Raw genomic sequence first — 26,553 nt, forward strand, 5'->3', positions numbered from 1 at the left:
GGCTTCCTCATGTACTTCAGTTCCTCTACCGGGTGGTAAGAGATGTTCTGATCCATCTTATCCGTTCCATTCATGGTGGCATCGTAGTCCATAACCAGTGTCTTCGTGATCAGACTGTACCCACTCCTCCGATGAATATGCATTGGACTCGGGGCACTCTTCGTCGTCCGATTGAACGTCCGCCTGAGCAGAAGTGCTCGGTTGTGCTCCGCGTTTTCTGGCGTTAGCATCGCTAGCCGGTGAGGCTTTATGACGTGATCATAGCCGCCGCGTCAACGCTTCCAGTGTGATTAATCTGTGTTAATTCATGATTAATGCAATAATTTGTTGTGATTAATTAATCAGTTAACACTTTTACTTTGACAGCACTATTAATTATGTAATTATTTTGGTTTTAGTGTTATTGTAATTATTAAAAAAAAAAACATGGCTGTAATCCATCCTAAAATAATCAATAATCATACTGATTTAGCTTTAGGCAATGGGACTGCACAGCATGAAAAAAGGGACAGTCAAATCACAACCCCAGATGCAGTTTATCTTCATTAAGTTTTTTTGTTTACATTACCACTGGATCAAATGTCCGTATAAATGTGACACTTACATTGAGAAGCAACAGATAATGCTCCCCTTCTGCAATAATAGCAGTGACTGAAGCTCTTAACTCAATCCATATTGTGTAGAAATGTCTTACCTTCATAAGAACAGACTCGCTGAGCTTTTCTCTGTTGACTATCTTTATTGCAACCTTCTGGCAGGTGACACAATGGATGCCTAGCTTGACAAGTCCTGCAACAAAAACATGACATCAAATTTAAATCCAGAACAAAATAATCTCATATTTAGGTTCAGTTATCTGGTTTTAAAACTGCATTAAAGATGGATTATACCAAGTGTGGTGTCAGTGTGTAGCAGTTGACAATGTACATTGTATCCTAGAACAGGGTTGCAAATAGATCTTTTTTTAATGTGAACAAAACATGTACAAAAAGTAATGTTTATTCATGTACTGATTTTTATTTAAAATATTCACTGCAGAGTAACTCTTAAAAAAGTTTAATTTGAATTTCTGTATTTTGAGAACTGCACGAGGAATGCAAATAACAGGAAAACATATCTTCAACCTTACAGACACTACCAGTGTCTGTTCTGGCTTGGACGCACGATTGGGGGTGCAAGGTGATCTCCAATTGTCCACCTCACATGTGCGCCCGACTATATCATCCGCAAAGGGAGATCTGTCTGTAGGAACCTCATCTCTCGAACCCCAGCGAGTCAATTTCTGTTTCTGCAATGTCTAAGACTGCGTGTGCTTCGACCACCCGGATAGTAATGGGAATGAGAGGAGCCGCTTCCATGGACCTTTCGCAAACCGCGCCCCCAAACTCCCCTATGTCCGTGAAGATTTTCTCAGCTCCATCGAAATCCATTGTAAAATAAATTGATCCACAAAACTTTTGTCAGCTTCAATAAAACTAGACCAAACCAAATTCCAACAAGCTGTGGACCTCCAACAAGCAAAATAGTAAAGATGTGCCCATAATTTGTGTAAATCGGACATGAGGAATACACAAAGTGGAGCGGTGTCTTCAATGGATTGCACGATGTGGACAGCCTCACCCCAAGCTAAATGTCTTCAAAACAAGCATTCTTACGTTTGCTCCAAGGTAAAACTATAATGGGCTAGGCTAAAGCTAACCAGCAACCGAATGAAGTCAAGTTTACTTTAGCTCTAGAGGCAAGATCATCTACAAAAGTGGACATCAGTTATACTTACAATTATTTAATATTTTATATTATCAGGATATAATCCGCCATTCATCATTTTATTTGGCGAGTGCGTCCGCATTTGTGGTGAGCTCTTTATGACGAGATGCATTGTAAAAATACACAGTTTATCTTGAACATTGTTATTAATGTTAGCTGGGTAGCTTCACATCTTGGTAGTTTATGCTGGGTCTCATACTGGGAGCGCTGTGATGTTTCATCGAGTTACACTAAATTACAATTACATTTATTAAAAATGGGGATTATTTTGCGGGATTACAATTTCCACACTGAGAAAGAGACAGACGCCATTGTTGTACTGGATTTATCTTGAAACCTGTATGATATAGCCTCGATAGTTGTGAAGTCTGCTTTTCTGCATGTTTTAATATAATAAATATATCCTTCTATTGCCTACTGTAGACTAGGGTTCACCAATTCCGTTCCGGAGTCCTGCAGGTTTTAGATGTTTCCGCCTACCAACACACCTGATACTAAAGATTAGGATCGTTCTTCTTGACATGCCTGGGAGGCGGGTGGATCGGAGCAGATTTCCCTCTGCTCCGGTTCACCTGCCCCCAATTTTAATGCACCACACACACACACTTATGTATATACACTGGGTGGGGTCACACTCACGGTTTAGGGGTAGAGTTTGCCAGTCAGCGAGCTGGCGAACTCAGTAACAGGGTTAGTTTTTCACTTAGATCGTTGGGGTGACGACCGGGGCCTCTCCCCGCTGGGCCTGGGGTTCGGGGATGCCGCCCGTCCTCCGGTGCCCCCATCTCCCCTTCTGCCCATGGTGTTCCGTCCCTCCGCGTGGTGGGGTGGGCGCGGGTGCCCTCTCCGCTCCGCTGCCCGGCCCCTCTTCGGCGCAGATGCCTGGGTGCGGTGTGTCCCCGGGGTCTGGGGGTCGGGGGCTGGGGGGCTGTCGGTGGGTGGTGGTGAGGGCGGGGGCGGCTTGGTTGGGGGGTGGTGGTGGTGGGGGTGCCGGGGTGGGGGGTGTTGGGGTGGGGGGTGCTGGGGTGGGGGGGTGTCTGGGGATTTGGGGACCTGGGGGCGGTTGGGGCTGGGTTGGGGTGGAGTGGGGGTTGTGGGCCGGTGGGGTGCCTGGTGGGCCTGCAGTGCCCCGTCCTGCTGCGTTGGGTTGGGGGCGCGGGCCGCGTTGGGTTGGGGGCGCGGGCCGCGTTGGGGTGGGGGGCGCTCCTGCTCCTGGGTTTGCTCTCCGGCCGGTGGCCCCTACGGGGCCCGGGGGTCGTCCTTTGGCGCTGCCACGGCCTGGGGGGCCCTGAGGTGTTGCGCTTGCTCTGTCCTGGCGGGGGTCGACGGCTCCCCTCTTTGGTGGAGATTTTCATGCATGCCAGATCCACCACACCAGCATCTATCGAAACTCAGACACAATTTGTTTCTCCCTCAGGTCATTGATTCGGTGGAGGGGGGTGTCTGTGGATCTCACTCTGCTTCGTCTGTCCTTTCTACCTTTCCTCAGTTTCTCCTTCGGGCCCTTGAGGTCTCCCTGATTTGTTGGAATTTAGATGTCTCTGGGGTTGGTGAAGGACTCTGGTTAGTGGCCCGGTGGGTGGTGTCTGGTCGGTGCTGGGCTTCGCTTTTCTTTCTTTTCTTTGGTCCCTCTTCGGGTCTCCTGGCGGCCCCACGACTCTGGCTGGATTTTGAAGTGTTCGGTTTAGGTGAACGGTATGGGAATTCTTTTTTTTTTTTACACGCACGCACGCACGCACACACACACACACACACACATACCAAAAAAATAAAAAATAAAAAAATAATAATAATAATAAAAAAAGGGAGAACAATGATGATGACATGTCAAATGATCAATACTGAGCTCTAGAAAAAAAAAAAGAAAAAAAGATTAGGATCGTTATCAGGCATGTTGATGAGCTGATTAAATGAATCTGGTGTGCTAGTGGGCGGAAACATCTACAACGTGCAGGACTCCGGACCTCGAGGACCGGAATTGGTGAACCCTCCTGTAAACCCTTTTGCCTTGATCTGAAAGATATCGTAATTGTATTGTTCCAAAAACACTCACTGAAATGCTCTGGTACGTTCATTTATATTGTACAGTATGTGTACAGGAGGATGTCGGACCTGGAAGTTTCAACTGAGGGAGGCGGGGCTTTTGTGAAAGGTCCATTGGTCGGGGTTAGCTGCGCTCCATCCCACAACAACCCACATTAACGCAAAACGCCCAAATCGATCTGAATTAGTCAAGCAAAATAGCAAAGGAAAGAAAACTCTAACCACACGCACAGACAGACAGCGCTTTGCGCTGGACTTGCGTCGGGCACGAAAATAGGGCCCATTGTGTATATCTGAGGACGGAGTTGTTGTCACAATAAGTCACAATAAGCATGTCAACATGGCTTTATCGGTACTTAAAACACAATTACACAAATTTTACATCTCAGTCAAAGCTTTCACAGCCGATGAGTGCTTCAGTATCTGAAAAGTGATTTCCCAACAGGGTCTCACAAGAAGACAGTGATGGGGATGTTTGAGTCAAAAGGACAGCCTAGGGGCTCTTTTATGTGTTTACTTAGAAGTGCAATGATATCCAGAGTGAAACGAATGATATTGTCAAAGCAGCTCATGTATGGTTTTAAGTTGTAACTGCTTGGTACAAGACAGGGTTGGGAAGATCTTAAATGGCGGAGTGATGGACAGCTGGACGGTAAAATGGACAGACAGACGGACAAAAACAGATTTTAGATTATTTGAATTAAAATTGCATTGCAGAGTAGAAAAAGTTTACACATTCACACATTCTCCTGATCTGTGCCTTATTACACGCATCGTTTGCCGCACAGTTGTGCAGCTTGCCTCTGCCTTTCAGATGTGATATTTAAAGATGCAAAAACAGCCAACAATAACAAACAATACTTATATTGACTTAATTGAAAGAAAACCAAATTCAAAGTTTCTTAAATAAGTGAAAGAAAAATAACTAATTCATATTTTTGGTTGTAAAAACAAAACATCTACTGACTGTGGTCAAAGTATGAAGAGAGTGGAAAAGAAAATCCTGGGAACCACCATTTACTTACATCAGCAATTTATCATTTCAAATTGGGCAATTTTCAAATAAAATGAAAACTGTTCTCTGCACTTTAGAATTTTTTGACCATGTGAAATTTAAAACTGCACAATTAATGTATAAAGCAAGACATATCTTACAGCCAGGCAATACCGAAAATATATTTTCAGAAATAGGGTTGTTACAGTTCAAGGAGAATATATAACTTCAACACAGTACTCAAAGACAAAAAATAAAAGCTTTTGTATATATCTATGAGCAGTGAAAGTTTGGAACAGACTGAATATTGACCAACACAGTACATTCTGTAGAGTAAATTTAACAATTTTTAGACTGGGACCAAATAGACTCAGTTTTAGAGTAATATTTACACATGGACGAGCGTAAAATAAAGAATTGAAGAAAAAAAAGTCACTAAAGGGTTGAGGAACGAACCTACAACCTTCAGCTTGGGAGACAGCCAATATACCCCCTGAGCCACGCAGCTTCTGCTGTGTGTTAGTATATCGCTCGTGTCAGCAGGAATCTTCGTAACTCCATGAGACCAACATTTTTTAGTCTCCTCTTTGATATAAGCAGACAGTAGGAGGGGCATGGCTCAGGTGCTAGTGAGGCAGTCTTCCAAGCTGAAAATCGTGAGTTTGTTCTTCAACTCTTGAGTGACTTTTATTTATTTATTTTCAATTCTATATTTTATTCTCTTCCAAGTCCAAATATTACTCTAAAACTGAATCTATTTGGTCCCTCTCTAAATAGAGTCAAATTTACTCTACATAATTTACTGTGTACAACAATGTCTTAATTCATTTATCTAGGTCATTTCATTCTCAGGACATTGAATCGAATGCACCTGTGTGTCTCAATCATCCTAGGAACAAAGTTGTCTGGGGCTTTATGTCCCTGGCAGGATCACCCATGCCAAACAGGTCCTAGTTAAGGGACCAGACAAAGCACGGCTCTAGACCCTTCATGATGAAAAACACGGTTGGAGCAACCGAGAAATAAGAAATGGTAGTTCCTCCCCCGGGCAACAAGCGACATACAGCGCATATCGTCATTCAAATCTGTTCTGTCCGTATGCAGCATACACAAGTTGTAAGGGCACACACACACACACACACACACACTAGCGCTAAATGCCCGATGCCGCCCGATTAGGGGAGAAAGATGTTTTAATGTAATCGTAACAACTCCGGGCGTTCGTCTTCCGTAAACAAACCTCTCGACATTACATGAACACCCCCTACGAGAATTACAAGATCTTGCGAGATGGGACATTACAAGAATTACGCTTCAGACTCTTCAATGGAAACATCTCTGAGAGTCCGGACACTCTGCGGAGGAAACACATTTTGGCCGCTTGTATACGGGATCTTGGTTTTTCGGTCATAACCCACAGCTAGTGACCATAGGTGAGGGTTGGAACGTATATCGACTGATAAATCGAGAGCTTTGCTTTTTGGCTGAGATGCTGCACCGATCCACCTGTCGATCTCCCGCTCCATCCTGCCCTCACACATGAACAGAGATACTTGAACTCTTTCATTTGGGGCAGAATCTCCTCCCCGACCCTGAGAGGGCACACCTCCCTTTTCCAACAGAGGATCATGGTCTCAGATTTGGCTCGGCTGTGAACCGCTACAACAAGAGTTGGGAATCCCGGCTTGAAAAAGTCAACAGCACCACATCTGCAAAAAGCAGAGATGCAATGCTGAGGCCACCAAACTGGATCACCTCAACGCCTCAGCTGCACCTAGAAATTCTGTCCATAAATGCTACTAACAGAATCGGTGGTAAATGGCAACCTTGGCGGAGTCCAACCCTCCCTGGAAATGAATTTGACTTACGGCCGGCAATGCGATCCAAACTCTGACATTGGTTGTACATGGATGGAACAGCCCTTGTCAGGGGATTCGGCACCCCCCGCAAGACTTACCGAGAGATACGGTAGAAAGCCTTCACCATGTCCACAAAACACATGTGAACTGGTTGTGCGAACCCCCATGTCAGAGTAACATCATGACAATTTTTCTTTTTAATCGCTTGCAGTTTGTAGATTGAAAAGCTGGCTGTAAAGGAAACCACCTGTAGTTGTCTAACATGAGTTATGATCAAAATGCCTCTCACATTTCAAGCCAACCTGTGGCCTATTTATAACTTCTTTTCTACGCAGACACGTAACATCCAAGTTAGTCACTGCTAATCTCACCCAAACAGAAAAAAAGAAGACACAGATGTATGCAAAAATCTAACAATGCTCACTGTTGACATCAATGCATTGGTGCCCATAATTGATCATTTCCTTTGTGTAACTCAACAATCATTGTCAAGACACTGTTCTATAACATCGATTAAGTCATAAAACAAAAAGGCATGTCGCTGTCCCAACAGAGGAACTCTTTGTCGTGAGACCCCACTGAGACAAATGAGATGAAATTAATGATTAGGCTGAATATTAATTTCTTACTCTGAATTAAACATCATACATTGTTGATGGTTCCAATTCAGTATTTAAAACAATGAAAAAATAATGATGGTGGTTTGGAGGATAGCCATCCATTTATTCTCTACAGCACTTATGCTACCCTTACCAAAAAAAAAGTATATTTAAGTATCCCTGAAGTATGCTCAAAATTAGGAAAGTATACTTCTAGTTTACTTTTCTTGTACTTGTTGGATACTCCACCAAGTAAATGTTAAGTATTGTTAAAGTATACTGAAACATATACTAAAAGTTTACATACTCTGGTACATACTTAGAATGTACTTGGAAAATTAAGAGAGTATACTTCCAGTTTACTTTTCGTGTACTTATTGGAAGTATACCCCACCAAGTAAATGTTAAGTGTACTTGCAAGCAGGGCTCTAAATTAACTTTTTTACTAGCCAAACACAATTTCCACCCGCCATTTTTTTTCCCAGTGAAAATTTTCCCAGATTAGTTTTTATTTTTGAAGCCCCTAAACATGAAGTAACAACAGTATGTCTATATGACAGCATGTTATGTGTCATATTAAATTGATTCTGAAACATATAGTAAAGTCTTACTCCCATACCCAGTGCTCATTCAGCTCAATAGAGAGCTCAGCCTCATTCATTAAACTGGCCACCTCAAGTCAGGGTCTGAAGCCAACAAACCTGTCAACCTCGAGGCGGATCCCCGAGGCTGGAGCCATCACCATGGGCCGAGGGAGCAGCGGGCTCTGCTGTGGTTCGAGCTCTCATCAAGTGAATGGGAACACACTATCGGGCGAGTGGTGTGATTATTTTTTTTTTACCGCAATCCTTAAAAATTCATCCACAAGTACATAATTGTAAATATAGTTCAGCGTTGTTGTAAAACATTATTTTATTTATTGTATATACTGTATTTTTATGACGGCGGGCGCGCTCTTGCCACAATGAAACGCCAACTCCGGGGGCCAACCAAAGCCGATGCAGTGTGGAACCAGTCTAGTGGAAGCGGCATTGCATTACCAGCCAAATTGGCTCGGAAATATTTATGACCACCCACCAAAATGAATTTTAACCAGAACTGAAACACATACTAAAAGTTAACAAACTGTAGTACATACTTAGAAGGCACACACAAATGGGCCAAAATTATAGATTAAATTTGTTTGTAAAGCCCTAAGCACCATGTGGCTGGATAGTCTAGTTGTTATGGTCGTTACTAGGGGTGTGAATTGCCTAGTACCTGGCGATTAGATTCGTATCACGGTTTATAGGTCACGATTCGATTCGATACCGATTAATCCCGATCCGAATTAAAAATATATATATTATTGCGATTTGGTTTTTTTTACTCACATTTAGAAAATACTAATCAGTTAACTTGTACATGTACACTGTAAGATTTGTATGAAAATGTATTTATCTGAAAATTCAGGCTTATAACTGAGCCACTGCATTTAACAAACAGGTTGCAGTCTTTTTCATGTTTGAACAGCACTGAAATAAAATATTAAGGCTTAATGTTCCATTAATATAACATTCTTCCATGCTTAATGTGTGAATCCTAACCTTGAGTAAGACGTTTTGTTGAATATTCCCATAAAAAATGTATGTTTAAAAATCGATCCGGCCACATATCGAATCGATTCGAGAATTGCGCGCTGTAATGTCGCGATATATTGCCTAATCGATTTTTTCTAACACCCCTAGTGGTACCTGAATTCGATCCCACTTCACTACTGGTCTTTTTGCTGTGGACATAACACTTTCAAGTATACTTTAAGTATACCAAATAGTGTACTAAAAGTATACTTTTAAGTATGCTTACGTATACTTAATAATATACTTAATGATATACTTAAGTATAATTTTAGTATACTAAAATGGGCCAATTTAGTCCCAAGGAGTTTACTTAAAGTTTACTTTTAGTACAAGAATAAGTATACTCGAAAATAAACTTAAAGTATACTTAAGTATACTCTATATTATGTACTTAAAGTATACTACTTTTTGGTAAGGGTATTCAGGGTTGCAGGGAGTTGGAGCATCTATGTTAGTTGAGTTTTGGGCGAAAGGTGGACTACACCGACTCGTCACCAGTCAATGAGTTAGTCAAGTGAGCCACATCTGTGACTTGAGGAAAGCTGTGTTGGGAAATGGGTGGTTCTCAGAAAAAAAATGGTCCAGGAGTGTGACAAAGCTAGTACAAATGACCGGTTATACCAAAATTACTTCTGAATGTTGAACAGATGGAACAATGGGTGTCATGGACGGTCGCTACATTTGAGGGTTATTTTTCTGCCGACGTATTGTCACCTTATGGACAGCGTGGAACTTGATTAAACGGTACAAGATTGTGTTGTATTTACATTCTATCAGTTTATTACTAAACTGTTTTTGAAACTGATGCATTTTAGTGTGTAAAGGGTGAAGACATTTAACATTTTCAATTTGATGTTTTACTGTTTTTGAATTTACTTATAGGCATATCAATGTGATATAATCATGAGTGTTTAAAAGAATACAGTGGGATGGTGATTTTGTGAACTTTATTTGATCTTTGTACCCTCAAATGCTGTTGGAGGGGCAATGTGCATGATGTTGTCAGAGTCTCTTGTCACTTAGGGACTGAAGGTCTGGGGTCAGATTTTGATTACTTCTGTTCCCCCAATCAAGAAGGGGAACTGTATAAAGATGTCTGTTTACCATCAACCTTACACCTTTGTTCAATCTAGGAGATGACATGTCTGCCCTTTGTTCAATCAAGAGCGGGGAGGAGGAACCTTTTATCTTTTTTGTATAAATGAGTCGATGTTCTGTAAATTGTCACACACTTGGGATCATCACGTTGCATTCTGATGTGATGTCCTGACTGTGTCTTTAGAGGCCTCTAAATAAATTCTTGCAAGAAAACTTCTTCATCAGATCCTGAATACAATTATTTGGACACGCAAAGATTACACTTAAAATAGTAATCATAAATTCCTTCAAGGGCTCTTGTTTACATGGGATTATTGGTAGGGATGGGAATCGTGTTTATGAACGCTCCTGACGGAGTGCTCAAGTTCAACCTAGCAGCAGCATGGGCCGCCGGCAACGCAAACAGATAAAACAGATAATAAAGAAATCAGCCGATAATTATCGGCAATTAACAACCAATTTGACGTCATACAGATAAACCAGATAATAAAGAAATCTGCCAATAATAAGACATGCCACGTTCGTTTGTCCATCTGTTGTGATTGTGGATCAAGTTGTGCCCAACTCCTCAACCCCTCCCCTCTCCTATGGTAGTGTCGCATATTTGGAACGTCATCATGTGTGTGTGACAGTGGACCAGCTCTACACCCTCAGCAGGATCCTCAAGGGTGCGTGGGAATTCGCCCAACTTTTATGGACAGAATTTCTAGGCATAGCCGAGGCGTTGAGGGGGTCCGGTTTGGTGGCCTCAGCATTGCATCTCTGCTTTTTGCAGATGATGTGGTGCTGTTGGCTTCTTCAAGCCGTGACCTCCAGCTCTCACTGGAGCGGTTCGCAGCCGAGTGTGAAGCGGTTGGGATGAGGATCAGCACCTCCAAATCCGAGACCATGGTCCTCAGTCGGAAAAGGGTGGAGTGCCCTCTCCGGGTCGGGGAGGAGGTCCTGCCCTAAGTGGAGGAGTTCAAGTATCTTGGGGTCTTGTTCACGAGTGAGGGTAGGTTAGAGCGGGAGATCGACAGGCGGATCGGTGCAGCGTCTGCAGTGATGCGGACGCTGTATCGGTCCGTTGTGGTGAAGAAGGAGCTGAGCCGAAAGGCAAAGCTCTCGATTTACCGGTCGATCTACGTTCCTACCCTCACCTATGGTCACGAGCTGTGGGTCGTGACCGAAAGAACAAGATCCCGGATACAAGCGGCCGAAATGAGTTTCCTCCGCAGGGTAGCCGGGCTCTCCCTTAGAGATAGGGTGAGAAGCTCGGTCATCCGAGAGGGACTCAGCGTCGAGTCGCTGCTCCTCCACGTTGAGAGGAACCAGTTGAAGTGGCTCGGGCATCTGGTTCGGATGCCTCATGGACGCCTCCCTGGGGAGGTGTTCCGGGCATTTCCTACCGGCAGGAGGCCCCGGGGACGACCCAGGACACGCTGGAGAGACTATGTCTCTCGGCTGTCCTGGGAACGCCTTGGGGTCCCGTCGGATGAGCTGGCTGAAGTGGCTGGGGAGAGGGAAGTCTGGGCTTCCCTGCTAAAGCTGCTGCCCCCGCGACCTGACCCCGGATAAGCGGAAGAAGACGGACGGACGGACGGACGGACGGATCATGTGTGTGACCTCGTGTTCACGGAAGATGCATCATGGCGACATGGCAGTTGCCAGTGTGGGCTTTATTTGCCGTGTCTCCGCAAAATGTTACCCTTGCAATTTTTTTGTTGTTACATTTTTAAAACATGACGGTTTTGTTTTGGCAAACTCAAATTGAGTTACTGGTTGTCTTTGAAGCTAAGATATCAATAAAATTCAGCTTCATGATGCTTTACACAATATTTCAATGTATTTGTACATGTTAGACTTATAGTAGGACTCGAAAGTATATTTGTATTCAAGTAAATTTTGCAAACAATTGGGACTTCCGGTGACGTCATGACTGAGACAACACGCTAAAGGGGAAGCTCCCGTCGAAAAGTTACAATTTACCTTGACAACTCAATTTACACTCGGTATTTATACCCAACTAGGCCGTTCGAGATGAGTTATATCAGCAAACAAAGTAAAAGCTCGAACAGCCGCAAATCTAGGAGAGAAGAAGGTCCGCTAGCCCAGGTATTCGGGCAAAAGCTAACAGTAGCTCGCCAGAGAGGCTGGAGCTCTCCAACATACTAGGTGAGCTGAAAAAAATAAGACGTTAGAAGCCAAACGAAAGCATTGTTGGAAAGGATGGAAAGGTCGATGGAGGACTTAAAAGACCAATTAAGAAGCACGAAGGAAGGCTGTGTGAGGCCAAGGGGAGAATTGAAGCGGCGGAGGAAAGGAGGATGAGACATGAGAGAGCTCTCCGGGCACCTGTTGCGACGTGACTGGGATGTGAAGACCTTCAAAACAGGCTCAGGCGTAACAATCTGAGGATTTACCAAGTGCTGAAGGGCAGTGAAAGCCGGTATATGGTCCTTTTTGTTAAGGACTTGTTTCACGGGACTCTACAGCAACAAGTGGGAGCCGAATTGATCATCGAGAGAGCACACAGAGCACCCGTGCCGAAATCTCCCGACCCCAAGGACCATCTTAGGTCCATAATTGTGAGATTCCTTGACTTCACGACAAAAGAAGCTGTGCTACGCCTGGCGTGGGGACAGAAACAAACGCTGTTTCAAAACAAACCCATCTACTTTGATCACGACTACTCCCCTGGTCTACAAAGGAAAAGAGCCCAGGTTCGTTTTGTCATTAAACAGTTGAAGATGAAAAGCATCCGGGCAAAATGCCCCTACCCTGCTCAACTCAGGATTCGGGAGAGAAGACGTTCTCAACGCTTATAGAAGCGGCACCGATGCTGAAGGAAATGGGAATTGATGTCAAATTGGACGAGCGGGAGAAGCTGGAGGAAGAGCTCAAAGGCGACAGATGGACACAGATTGGAGGCACCCACAGAGGTGAAACATCGCTCGCCGTCAAGGATTACAAGGCCCTCTTCAAGGAGTCAAATTGATGACTGTGAACGGTAACAAAGTGGGGACAAAGAATTGAGAATATAAGAAAGATGGTTGGGTTACACAATTTTATTTGTTTAATGTACAATTTTATTCCGAGTGATTATGTCTTTTTTTTAAGGGTACATTACATATTCGTTGTCAAGTTTAGAATCAATATACTAAATTTAGAGACGGGATGCATATCCATGTTCAGTCTAACACATGAATAGAATACACGCATTTTGTGGCTTAAACACAACTATAGCCACATGGGCATTTTTGCCATTATTTCCCAAAGATACGTTGTCACACATCTCTGCCCTGTTACTGGGAATTGGTGCTGTTGGGATCAGTTGGTGATTTGGACGTTTCTGTTTTTGTATTGCATGTTCTGATGGATTGTTCTGGTTCTGCCTTGACAAATGTTTAAATGTTAACAGAGAGGCAAACACATATTATCTTAAGGTCACTGACAAATTTTTGTGGGAGGAAAAAAATGAACAGAAAATCTGTATTAAATCTGATAAAACAAGGCAATTGTAAAATTCGTAAGTTATGATGTAAATGGGATCAAGAGGAAGAAATTATGTAACCATCTTAAGAAATTGAGGTGTTCTATAGCACTGCTTCAAGAAACACATTTAACAGATAAAGAACATTTAACTCTTTGACCGCCAAAAACGTTTAATTACGCTTAGTAAAATGAGGGCCGCCAAAAACGTTAAAAGACGTTAACTATGTTTTTTGTTTTTGTTTTTGGGGGGACGGGTGGAGGAAAGCCTTGGCCAGCTGTGCTGAAAGTATCAAGCAGATCGAGTTAGTATAATGACTATTTTTGGGCACTAGATGGCAGCGATGACTCTCTTTGGACAAGATCGGGTAGGCGTCAGTAGAAGATGTGAGGCGGAGCTAGAGTGTTGAGGGGAGAATGGCTGGGGAAGCGAAAATGGCGACCGGTTGCAAGCAGCTCACGCTTGAGCATTTTTTTCAAAGACGAAAAGCATCGACCAATGCTAAAGAGCACATTGATGACAACGACGACGATGATGATGATGGTGACTCCGAGGTTGACGCCGAAGTTGGAAGCGTTGGCGCGGCGGCTATGATCACGTCGTAAAGACTCACCGGCTAGCGATGCTAATGCCGGAAAACGCGGTGCACAACCGAGCACTTCTGCACAGGCGGACGTTCAATCGGACGATGAAGAGTACCCCGAGTCCAATGCATATTCATCGGAGGAGTGGGTACAGTTTCATCACGGAGATGACACTGGTTCTGGACTACGATGCCACCATGAATGGAGTGGATAAGATGGATCAGAACATCTCTTACCACCCGGTATAGGAACTGAAGGACATGAGGAAGCCAGACGTAACACCAGGTCACCGTATCATGATCCTGAGAATAGACTTGATGGCAACATGGCCAAACACTGCAGTATATACCTGCTACTCCCCGGAAAAAATGGCCGGCAAGAAAGTGTAGGGTCTGCACGCAAAGGGGCAATCGCAGTGAAACTAATCTCTTGTGCAAATCCTGCTGCGTCCCCTTGCACGCAGGGGAGTGTTACACAAAAAGAAAAACTGTAGTTGAAACATCCACACAATTGTAAATAGTACCACAGTTGCACACATTTGTAAATAGTTTGCCAAATTTTTTGGTCAAATTGTTACACTGTTGAATGTAAATAAATGTATTTTGCTATCAAAAAACACTTTTTCATTGTTGGTGGTAGTGTTTTACAGAAGTAAAGCACTGTTTAGGTGTTTGTGGCATCATTCATGGGGAAAAAAAGGTGTCAAATTCACTCGAGTGCATGAAATAATATCGTTTCACAAAAAGCTTGATTTCTCCATATTTTGGTCCAAAACAGAGCCTTTGGGTGAAACTAACCATTTTCTATTGTTGATTACTGAAAAACGGAATAAGGTAGAAACAAACTTTTTTTTCTGATGAAAGATGAGAGTTCAATCTTTCATTTGGTAGTATGTGTGTTTCCATAGTCCAAACAGTCTTGTAATCCTTGAAAGATCAGTCAAAATGCTTAAATCAGCTGGCACCCACCGCATCCCTTTTCTGAAAACGGTTAGCAGTCAAAGAGTTAAAGCTGAAGCGAGAGTGGGTGGATCAGGTATGTAAGCTCATCTTGTACAAATGGGAAGAAGAGAGGAGTGACTATTCTTAATAGTAAATCCACCTATTATCACAATGAAGAGTTTATAAAGGATCATGAAGGTCGGTATGTAATGATTGTTGGCACAATAGGAAATGTGAAAATTACAATGTTGAATTTATATGCTCCCAATGATGACAGGCCTGCTTTCTTTAAAAACATTGCTGCACTTTTGGCGGAAAAGGGTGATGGAATGATTTTGTTAGGGGGAGACTTTAATTGCATTGATGGAAGCCTAGATAGACTTCCCACATCTAAAGAAGCACAAACAAACACAACTGTAAGAAAGAGAATATACATTTTTTTCACAGGTGCATGGGAGCTATTCTAGACTAGACATGTTTGGTATATCAAGATTTATGTTGAGTCAAGGAGAGCGAAATTGAACCAATTACCATTTCAGACCATGGTCCACTAACAATTACTCTAGGCCTGGGACAAGATGATCACTTTAAATATTGGCGATTGAATGTGTCATTGCTGACAAGTGACTCGACAAGAAATACAAAAATATTTGATGGAGTATTTCTCTCTAAATGGTAATGACAGTGTATCTCCCTCAATATTGTGGGAAGGTGTTAAAGTTGTAATGAGATGGAAAATAATAGCCATATCGTCAAAAAAAAAAAAACAGACGCTAAAAAAAGAACATGATCTCGAGCCGAAAATTTTGTGAACTGCAAAAAGAGCATGCACAAAATAGGGACGCGCAAACACTCAAATTACTTGGGGAAGCCAAACAGGAACTAGATATGCTACTTACTTATAAAGCAGAGGGGGCGCTTAGATTTACAAATAGAAAATATTACGAAATGGGTAACAGAGCAAGTAGACTCCTAGCTTTTCAGTTGCGCAAGACTCAATCAAGTCGTGTAGTACCAAAAATGATGCATCCCTCCCCGGACCAAACAAATAGTATCTCAACCAGATGAGATCGCAGATGTATTTGCTGCATATTATACAAGCCTCTATGAATGGCAAAGTTTAGACCCAAAAAATGATAAGATACAGCAATTTCCTTCATATATACAAAATTAACAAATGAGAAGTCAGGTGAATTAGTTAGGCCAAAACCGGACATTGAAATAAAAGAAACCATAACTAAATTTAAAAAATATAAACAAATCTCCAGGAGTTGATGATCTTAGTGGGGAGTACTATAAAACATTTATACAGGAACCCACTCCTATATTGTGTAGAACATTCAACTATGCACTGGTAACTGGAGATCCACCTAAAACATGGTCTGAGGCCATAATTACAGTGTTAAAGAAGGAAGGAAAAGATCCTACACTATGTGAAGGATACCGACCTATAAGTCTTCTCTGTGTAAATTTGAAAATATTGACTAGCATTTTAGCTAATAGAATACAGAAATATATTAAACGACTTGTGAAGCCAGATCAGACTGGATTTATAAATGGACGGCAGGGTACAAATACTATCAGGACAGCAATGATATTTTGTTATTCTTGCAAGATCCTCTGTCTTCGGTCTCTGTGCTCATTAAGTGTCTATACATATGGTTTAATTTAAGTTACAAAGTGAATGAGAACAAATCTGAGGCAATGATGTCAGGATCCTGGCAGCCTCAGTTAAACAAAATAGTGGCATTTCGACAGTCCCAACAAGGGTTCAGGTATTTGGGTATTATACTTACTCCCACTTCCACATAATTATTTAAAGCAAACTATGATAATCTACTGAAACAAATAAAAGGAGTTGACAAGGTGGGATGTCCTCCCACTCTCTTTGTTTGGTAGAATTGAAGCTGTCAAAATGAACATCTTACCAAGACTCCTATATTTATTTCGGGCATTGACCATATGGGTCCCCATATCTACTTTAACAGCATTGGACAAACTTGTTTAAAGGTTTGTTTGGCAAAATAAACGACTGAGTGAGAAAAGTTTTGGCTCAACAAAGAATAAGGGAGGGCTATCCCTACCGAACTTGAAACATTACTACTGGGCGAGTCAACTTACTGTTATTACTCAATGGATATACAACAACCAGGAAATTAGATGGCTTCAAATACAGCAGAATCTTTCTCTGAAGTGTTTCCCATTTTTGAAGACTAATTTTAGGATAGAAAACATATGGATTAGAAAACTCTATATCACGTGCCATGTCGTTGGTTGGGAACATTGACTTCATGCCGTCAGTATGGGACAGTGGATTCATGCAATGGGAATGCAATAGGGTGAGAACCATTGATCAATTATTTGAGGGGAATAAAATCAAATAATTCCCCCAATTGCAGACTTAGTTCGCATTACCACCAAGAGATATGTTTAGATACCTACAAATTAGGCACTATATTCAGACTCACATAGAAAAGGACAAACTTAAAAGAGAACCTACAAGTGAAGGAAAATACTTAATTATGGTAACTGCACATAATTTGCCTACTAAGAACCATATTTCACATAAATGTGACAGCTTAACTGCTGATTTGTCTGGTAACACACTTGATGCGAAAGAGAAGTGGGAACTTGAAATTAATGTAGTAATAGAGGATAGAACATGGGAGGATATGTGTTTGAATTGCCACTCAGCTATCAATAGCAGTCTTTGGAAAGAATTTGACTGGAAAACAAAAATTTGATTTTTTAGAACCCCTCTGGTAATTTCAACATTTGGTAGAGACCCAAATTCCTCATTGTGTTGGAGAAATTGTGGAGCTATTGGTGAACACTCACATATCTTCTGGAACTGTGATGTACTGACGATATTCTGGAATGAGTTGATGAAGGAGTTTGTAAAACATTTTGAATATTGATATCCATATAAATACTGTGTTGTGTATATTGGGATTATGCCCGGAAAAAGTAACAAATGCACATAAGAAATATATTCTGCGCATTCTCCTGATGGTTGCAAGAAAGACAATTACGGCAAATTGGAAGAAAATACCTCCACCAACGAAAGCTGAATGGACTTTGAGATTGAAACAAGTGTACACGATGGAGTACATGACTGCTAAATTGCAGATGAAGACGGACTTATTTCTAAAAAGATGTTAGTGTTAGACGTTAATGAAAGACTACTTATATGTGTGAATAGTATTGTGAAATGCTTGATTGAATAAGATATGCCCTGTGTCAAGGTATTTTTTTTAATTAATGTTTCTTTGATAATAAAGTTCCTCAAAAAAATTGCAAACTATCGGATTGCTTATCGGTTATCGACATCGCCACTTTCTAAATTATTGGTTTGTCGGTATCGGTTGAAAATAGCATTATCATGCATCGCTAATAGAAAGATAGAGAAGTATTGACGTTGCGATGCAGAAGTATGACAAGACAGCAGTGGTGAAGGGATCAATTATTAACACAAGTCTATTTTGGTAAAACTTCAATTTGACCCTGTTCTATATGTGACCCCTCGAAATCCCTTACCCCCACACAGACAGACACACACACACACGCACACAAAAGAATATCTGTGTCAAGGTTATTCTTTCCCCAGACAATATGAATACAGAGAAAATAAATCCTCCACTCTTTCTCATTCTACAGAGCCTGCTACCATTTCATCATTAATGAGTTAATTGATAAAAGCAGCGCCTCCTCTAATCTGATTTTGCGATCCATCATCATAGAGGAAGGGGGATGGCAAGAATACAAGGAGACCAAGAAAGTAAGTCAGTGATTGAGAGAGAAGAGAGAGAAAATGAAACACAGTTAAAGGTACTATATCACAGTATTTTAAGCCTTCCACAGTTAACTATAGGCATATAATGATTAAATTGTACCTTTCATACCATGACAATGTTATTTTTTATTGCTGGCTATTTTTCTAACACGAAAGTAAAACGCCTGGTTCAGTCAAACCCTGCATCTCCCCCTGCATACATAATGTAGAAAAATCTTAAATATTAAGATTTTAAAGTCTGCAATGCACCCTTCAGATTAGGTAATATTTTACGGAACTCCCAGGATTGAGATAGACACATTAATGCATTAATTAATTTACTACAGGGGGTCAGAACCGAAGACAAATCTGGGTAGAATTGGGAAAGTAGAAATTAAGGGAAGAGGAAAAAAGTAAGGAGACGTTCACCACTACGTATAAACACAAAGCAAGCCAAACACTTTTTGCAGATCACACAGTAATTTGCGAAACATTAAACACACTTGTATACATTAGACACAGAAGTACAGTACAGGCCAAAAGTTTGGACACACCTTCTCATGACTATTTACATTGTAGATTCTCACTGAAGGCATCAAATTATGGATGAACACATGTAGAGTTATGTACTTAGAAAGGTGAAATAATTGAAAACACGTTTTAGATTCTTTTTTTCTTCTTTTTTCAAAATAGTCACTCTTTGCTCTGATGATTTTTTTGCCCACTCTTGGCATTCCCTCGATGAGCTTCTGTCATGTTTGGTTTCTGTTTTTGGTTGTGTGTCTCCCTTGGTCTTGTTGAGTGTAATCCTGCCCTTCCTCGTGTCAACCAATCCGTGCCCTCAGCCACTTGTGTCTTGTCCAGGTGTCTCTCGTTGTCTCGTCAGTTGGCTTGTATTTAGTTCCCTGGTTTTGTTCAGTCTTGGTTGGATCATTGTCGCTGTCACCACTGGTGTTTTGTTGTTACTTTGATTTTTGGTCTTTTCAGATCTTTGTTGGTTTTGTTCACCCAGTACCCCTGTTAGTGTTTTTGTTAAATAAATTGTGTTTAGTAGTACATGCTTCTCTGCCGTGGTTCTCCTGCCTCCCTGCATTTGGGTCCTCCACTCCGCTCCCTGACAGCTTCAAGAGTCACCTGAAATGGTTTTCCAACAGTAATGAAAAAGTTCCCAGAAGTGAGAATGCTAAGCGTGTGCAAAGCAGCAATCAGAGCAAAGGGTGGCTATTTAGAAGAAACTAGAATCTAAAACATGTTTTCAGTTATTTCACTTTTTTTTTTTTTTTTGTTAAGTACATAACTCCACATTTGTTCATTCTTAGTTTTGATGCCTTCGGTAAGAATCTACAATGTAGATAGTAGGGGTGTGCCCTAAATAATATTCTCATAAGAATCGCGATTCTCATTTAGATATAATCTGTTTTATTTATTTTTTCTTTTCTGGAAGAAGAACAAGATAAAATCTGTTTTAAATGTACCAAAATGGATTTTATTTAAATTATTTTATACTGCCTTACCCTTGTTTGTATGTGCCTTTATTTGGAGCACTGTTCATGTTTGGCCACTTAGGGGCAGTGTGTGATACACTGTTAAATTGTAGCCCACATTAGATGGTAGAACGAAAAAGTTATCAAGTTATTCCAATAAAAAAAAATTTGCAGTGTAGAAATAGCATATGCCGGTGAGTAATGTTGAGTGATGAAAGTGTCGCGAGTAACGCACTAATTAGCATTAGCAAGTCAGACCGGTGTAGATCATGACGATTCTTTGCACATCTATAAATTGAAGCAGAAATAATTGTCAATCAAACCATTTTGAATCAAAAATCGTTCTGAATCGAAAATTGTTTGTGAATCGAATCGCAGACCCAAAAATCGGAATCAAATCGAATCGTGAGACAGTCAAAGATTTTCACCCCTCGTAAATAGTAATGAGAATAAAGCAATTAACATAGTTGTTGAGGAAGACATGAAATAGGAGAACATCCACAAAAATTAAAGGACCAAATCCATCAAATGAAATTTGTGCAACACTAAGAAGAAAGAAGAAAATAGAATAAGAATTCTAAATAAATAAATAATTATATTAATTTTTTTTTTTTTTTTTATGCCAATGAGGATTTTGCCTATGATATTGCTGAAATTTTCTGGTCAAATCCAACTAGGCCAATAGATGTGTAATATATAATTTATTTTACTTTTTTTTTTACAGTAGTTTACACAATAAAATGAACATTTTCACACAATTACCCATGTTTATACTCAAGGAGCAGAACGCCTGTCCAGAGTTGCACAACAATTAGCACAGATATAGCTTCATACTTTTTGCAAACCACTACACAGTGAGTTACAAAAACCTACACGCATTTTCACACCTTAGACACGGGTCAGGTTTGCGAGGTTGCTTCCTTCTCATTACATGACCACACAAACACATTGAATAATCACATCCACCAAGTGTGGAAGCACACGTCCTTCCTGTTTTTTCCAATTGCTAAAACACAATTTTGCAAGCTAGGCTGGTTTTATCAAAACACGTAACACAATTCACAAAACCACACACTCAAACTGCAAAATCCCTCATATATCCTGCAAAATGAATCACTGCAACCAAAGCTACATATAGCTTTATCAAAATCAAACTTTTATACCAAGTGGCACACACGACATTCATATTACCAGATTTATGTACCAGCGTTTCTGTTCAATTGATTCAGCGGCGGCGCCCCACCATTCCTAAAATTGTAGCCGCCGCTCCTTCAAATTTACAATTAAAGCAGTTGGGGCCTGGGGAGGAGTGCAGCCACGCAGTATTACACCAACTGGATGGTGAAAAAGACGACCAGACAGCAGGGCTCGGCGCTGCAACCAATTTACCACAAATGTGGTCAACTTTACAGTGTTTGCTGGTTAAAAAAAGAAAAGAAAAAAAATCCTCCATTCGCTGGGCACAAGTGCACGTTTTAATTAGTAGTGCAACGGATCTTTGAGTCATAACTTGTTTAGATCAAGTGCGCGGTCGAGTCAAGATAGCCACCACGCACTGCCTGCTGAAAGCCAACCAAAATAAATGGCTAACAACTAATGCAAAGACGTCAATGCAATGGTTTTGGTAGGGTTTTATTTTGAAATTGACCCTCAACGCGCACAGGTATTTCGTAGCCGTTTGTTAGTTTTTTTATTCCCCGTGTGGTGTAGCAACTCTCGACGACCAAGATCAACACAACGCCATCCCGAAATCATATTCAATCGCTAATTAAGGACACCAAGAAACCGCTATTTAATTACGCCGTCATTGTATGAAATGGCACAAGTCTCCGGCGGTAGCAGTTAGCTGCTAATGGGAAGGTAAACATTAACATCTCTTGCGAGATGTGCTGTGCATTAAAATGCATTCGGACATTTCATACGCACACAGAAAGAAGTCCATTAATGCATTAAACGCTAAAAATGGCAGATATGCAAATGTGAGCTTTCTATCAATCTATAAAAGCTGACATACACTATATATCAAGAGGAATGATGTTGGTGAAATCACTTTGCTATTTTGGTACATCTAGGCACTTAAGTTTACAATACCTAATCTAATAACTAGGAATCCATTCTCCATTCTAGTGGTTGATATGTAAATGAATCAAAAATAAAGAATAAATCTTCTTTTTTTATAACATTTGCCACCAAAAACTGGAGGGACTTTACATTAGTCCCCTTTCAACAGCAGGCAAACACTGAATAATAATAATATTCAGAGTCATAGTATAAGAGTTTTATTTTCATTAGTCATCTGAGCTTCAATGACAATGTGCTCACGTACAATTGATTGGGAAACACTGATTTGATTGGTTCTGATGCTAGCCAGGTTGTGAAGCTTTGGTTTTCCCAAGGGGAAGATGGTTGGTTAAATTATTTTGCAAATATTTCTTGAGTCACTGTCAATCTTTACGTCATATGAACCTACGGTATGAAAATTGAGAGGACTGTGTATCAGCAAATATGGTCATCCTGCACCTCCTCAAAAAATGGTGCAACCAAATCCAGTCCAGTGCGACCAACTGAAAAAGTTATTGTAAAAGTTAGTGTAGAGCCCTGCAGACCACCGATCTCTCTCTCCCTTGACAAATTATTTTTGTCGGGCACGACGTGGAAAAAAAAATCTTCTAGTTTTTCACAACACAAAGTTGGCCTGGCCCCGCTCCTGAAAAAAATCCTTGAGGAAACACTGTGTACTGTTGGGCACAATGAAAAGCATTTTTAGTATGCTTTGCCATAATACTAAAATAGTTCAAATTGTAGAACATTCTTCAGATTGTTCACATGCACATAAATATTTGAAGATACTTTTGTTTTCAATGTTTATTCAATCGTATAATAATAATAATAGTAATTTATTTGGGTTATTTGTGGATGTCGTCTTCCAAAAGTTGGAATTTGACAATCAACATTGCATCATTCCTGAAACAAGCATCTTCAAACTCTCACCCTGAGAAAGTCTGAGAACTTATGCATTAATTCACACACGTATTTGTTGAATAATTCACAAGCGGTTGTAGCCTGCTGGTTGTTATTACAGCAGGGCCTCTTGAAAATGCACCAAAGAGACTGTCAGGTACATTTATTTACATTTGTTTGAAGAGCAGATAGCAATAAGAGAAAGTCTAAGAAAAAACATCTAAAAGGGACAAGCGTTTATATCATAACACTTCTAAATGAGAAAAGTAGATAACATATTACACATCTATTATAAAAGTTGTCATCCAAATCCAGTGAAATATTCAGACCTCCAGGCAGTGCCTCAAGTCAAAGCTTTATAATTAGTCTCTGCATTTTCACCTTCTCCAGAGATTACTATTCACTCCTCAGTTCTGCCTCTCATCCCTTTCTGTAGCTTTATTAAGTGGCGATAACTTTACAGTTCCGTGCAAATTAATTTCTATCATGATTGTGACCTGACCCGACTTGCCTGTCAGAACACGGCTCTTCGGAAAATGCTGCTTCCTCACAAAAGCATGCCTATTAACTACTGCTAACACATCAAAGACAACCCTCATACAAAGAGGGGACAGGTTTTAAAACACTGCAGGACAAAAAACTTTGCTTTAGGCTTGTACAACTACAATATAAAACACAATGGAATGTGCGTGTGTCACAAACAATTTTTTTGCTCGCAAACAGCTTTACTTGCTGCCATCAAATTTTTAACATATTCAAAATTTCTTTGCGTGAATAAAAATGGTTTGGGAGGGTCTGCCGAACGTCCTTGAACAAAACCTGACGAAATACCAACACTTTCTACATGCGCGCACTGTCGCAAACCTGCGCTGCTCAGTGAGATGCGAGCCTAAAACTGGCTTTACAGATTGTGGCGATATGATGGCACCTATAATTCTTTGTTTCTTTCAGTTACAGTATATTGGCACTGGTTGCTTCAGACAGAAAGATTATTAAACAGATCATCCAAACCCCCACCTACACTCACACCTTAGACGTTGTTTAAAGTGTGTTGACACTGAATAATAAGTGAATAAAAATGTGAAAATAAAAACGGATCTAAAAAATCATGCAAAAATTAAATGCAAAAAATAAATATAAATGAAAATAAAAACAATAAATATATATATAAATAAGTAATTAAATAAGATTAAAAAATACATTTAAAAATATGTGGAAATAAATACAAAACTATATATATATATATATATATATATATATATATATATATATATATATATACTGTATACTATATATATACATATACATACTATATACTGTATACTATATATATGTATATATGTATGTGCATATATATATATATATATATATATATATATATATATATATATATATATACACTGTATACTATATACTATATATATACACTGTATACTATATACTATATATATATATATATACACATTAGGCATGGGACAAGACACAAATCCCACGAGACAAGATGTCTCACGATAATGAAACGAAACGAGATTTTTGCAAAATTTTTAATATACATATTTTTTTAAATGACCAATATAAATTTTACAGTTTTCAATTTTTTTGTTTTTATTGAGAAAAGAGCAAGAAAATGTAGCTTTAAAGTGCAAATGTGAACATAAACAGGAGATTGAATTTTGCTACAGACTAATTTTTCAAATGCTGCTGCCATACAAGCAGCTGAGAACTTTCATCTTACTGAATAGTTTTAGTGCTAGAGCAGAGTATTTTTAAAGAAGTTTATTCGCAGTTCATAAGTCCAGTCCATCTTTTCAAATCTTTCCGGACACTTACACTGAGCAAATCAGAGTAGTTTAGACCAGACTCCTGTAAAATGTTGCATTATTTTGCATTCTTAAGTGCAAAGAATAAACAAATAATGAAATATGAATTCCTTCTCACTTTTAATAAAGTAACTAAGTTTGTCTAATTTTAACAGATCAGAAATTAAGCAAGCTAATTTCACTGCATGGAAAATTTTAATAAAGAATACCACCTAGTCACGGTTGGTTTCAGTGCCTGTGCTCATAAATTAACTAAAGAGCATGCGCATATCTAACACATACAGTATGAAGCTCAGTTTACATGCAAGTAAGCAGGGTAGGCTACTCCACATTAAGCAGTACACATCAGTATGCTCAGTTGCTTCCTGCTCCTGTCGGCTGTTCTGCCGGAGGGTGCAGAGGTGATTCCTCTACTCTCCATGATGTCTTTCGAGACACTCAACTATTTTTAGCTCTCTCATTCAAACATACTTGCCCTCCTCTTGACAGATAGCCCTTTGAAACGCCCCAGCTGACTTTTTTTCCTCTTTATTGTCACATTTTCCTTTCCACCTCATTTGTTTTCTTTCTTTTAGTGACACTCAAACCCAACCACCCACCCCCAACACTTCCAAGATGCTGGACTAATGAATTAAAGCAAGAGCATGATTTTTTTTTTTTTTTAACTTAACTCAATTTCATAGTATTCAATATTCATAGGCCAACAATACATAGTGTACAGTTTTGGGTTCTATTTTAGCATGCACTAAACACATTTACAGTCAAAACATGTAAGGTCCACATCGCCTTCAATTTAACAATCATTCATAAACATGTCAGGACTGCTGGTACAATCTGAAAAGTTCAATCAAAATTGAATGTACCATCATCTGTAGGGATGCACCGAAATGAAAATGGTTGGCTGAAACCGAAAACGGAAAATGAAAAATACTTGGCTGAAAACCGAAACGGCGAGAGAAAAAAATAACGCCAATTTTTACTATCATTGCATTTATTATAATTAATTAAAATTATAATATTATTATATAATATTGATTTAGCATATTAACCAAGCACAATATAAATTGAAATGTGCCCACACTGCAGACATGTTGGCTAATGGTACATACTACATTACATTAAACACCAAACGAGGGGTGCGATTGCACCTTATAGTCAATGTAGTTCGCACAGGCGGGCATGGATGCGTGCGGCTAGACAAGGTGTGGCGCACTTAAAATTGGCACATTCACATATTCGCCAACGTTTAAAAATAAATAAATACATTTGTTGGCACCAGCTAATCGGCTTCGGGAACGGACTACAAAGTCACACACAGCGTCCTGTACAGGTCTGTCGCCACCCGGAGATAGCGTTAAGTGTTTCCGTGCTTAAAACTGAGAATAGCAATGGTGCTAGCATTAGCTAAAGTATTTAGCACGGCCACCGTATGCCGGTGAAAAAGTGGAAGCGTTCGAGGGGCTCTTATAAAAAAAAAATTTAAAGGAAGGCGCTGCGGTACACGGCAGTTCTGTCTTTTTTCAACTCACTTAAATGTTGT

General features: G+C 40.2%; 1 protein-coding gene across 9 annotated transcripts in view; it reads right to left on the minus strand.

The window, feature by feature from the left end:
• LOC144049975 (serine/threonine-protein kinase BRSK2-like) overlaps positions 1-26,553 on the minus strand; it is a 163,437-nt gene that overhangs the window by 85,645 nt on the left and 51,239 nt on the right. For all 9 annotated transcript variants that reach the window (XM_077562746.1, XM_077562755.1, XM_077562754.1 and 6 more), the window contains exon 2: positions 695-789. In XM_077562746.1, the coding sequence (XP_077418872.1) occupies positions 695-789 (95 nt within the window). The remainder of the gene's footprint in view (positions 1-694; positions 790-26,553) is intronic.

This window comes from Vanacampus margaritifer, chromosome 4, assembly GCF_051991255.1.
Source record: "Vanacampus margaritifer isolate UIUO_Vmar chromosome 4, RoL_Vmar_1.0, whole genome shotgun sequence".
Lineage (NCBI taxonomy): Eukaryota > Metazoa > Chordata > Actinopteri > Syngnathiformes > Syngnathidae > Vanacampus > Vanacampus margaritifer.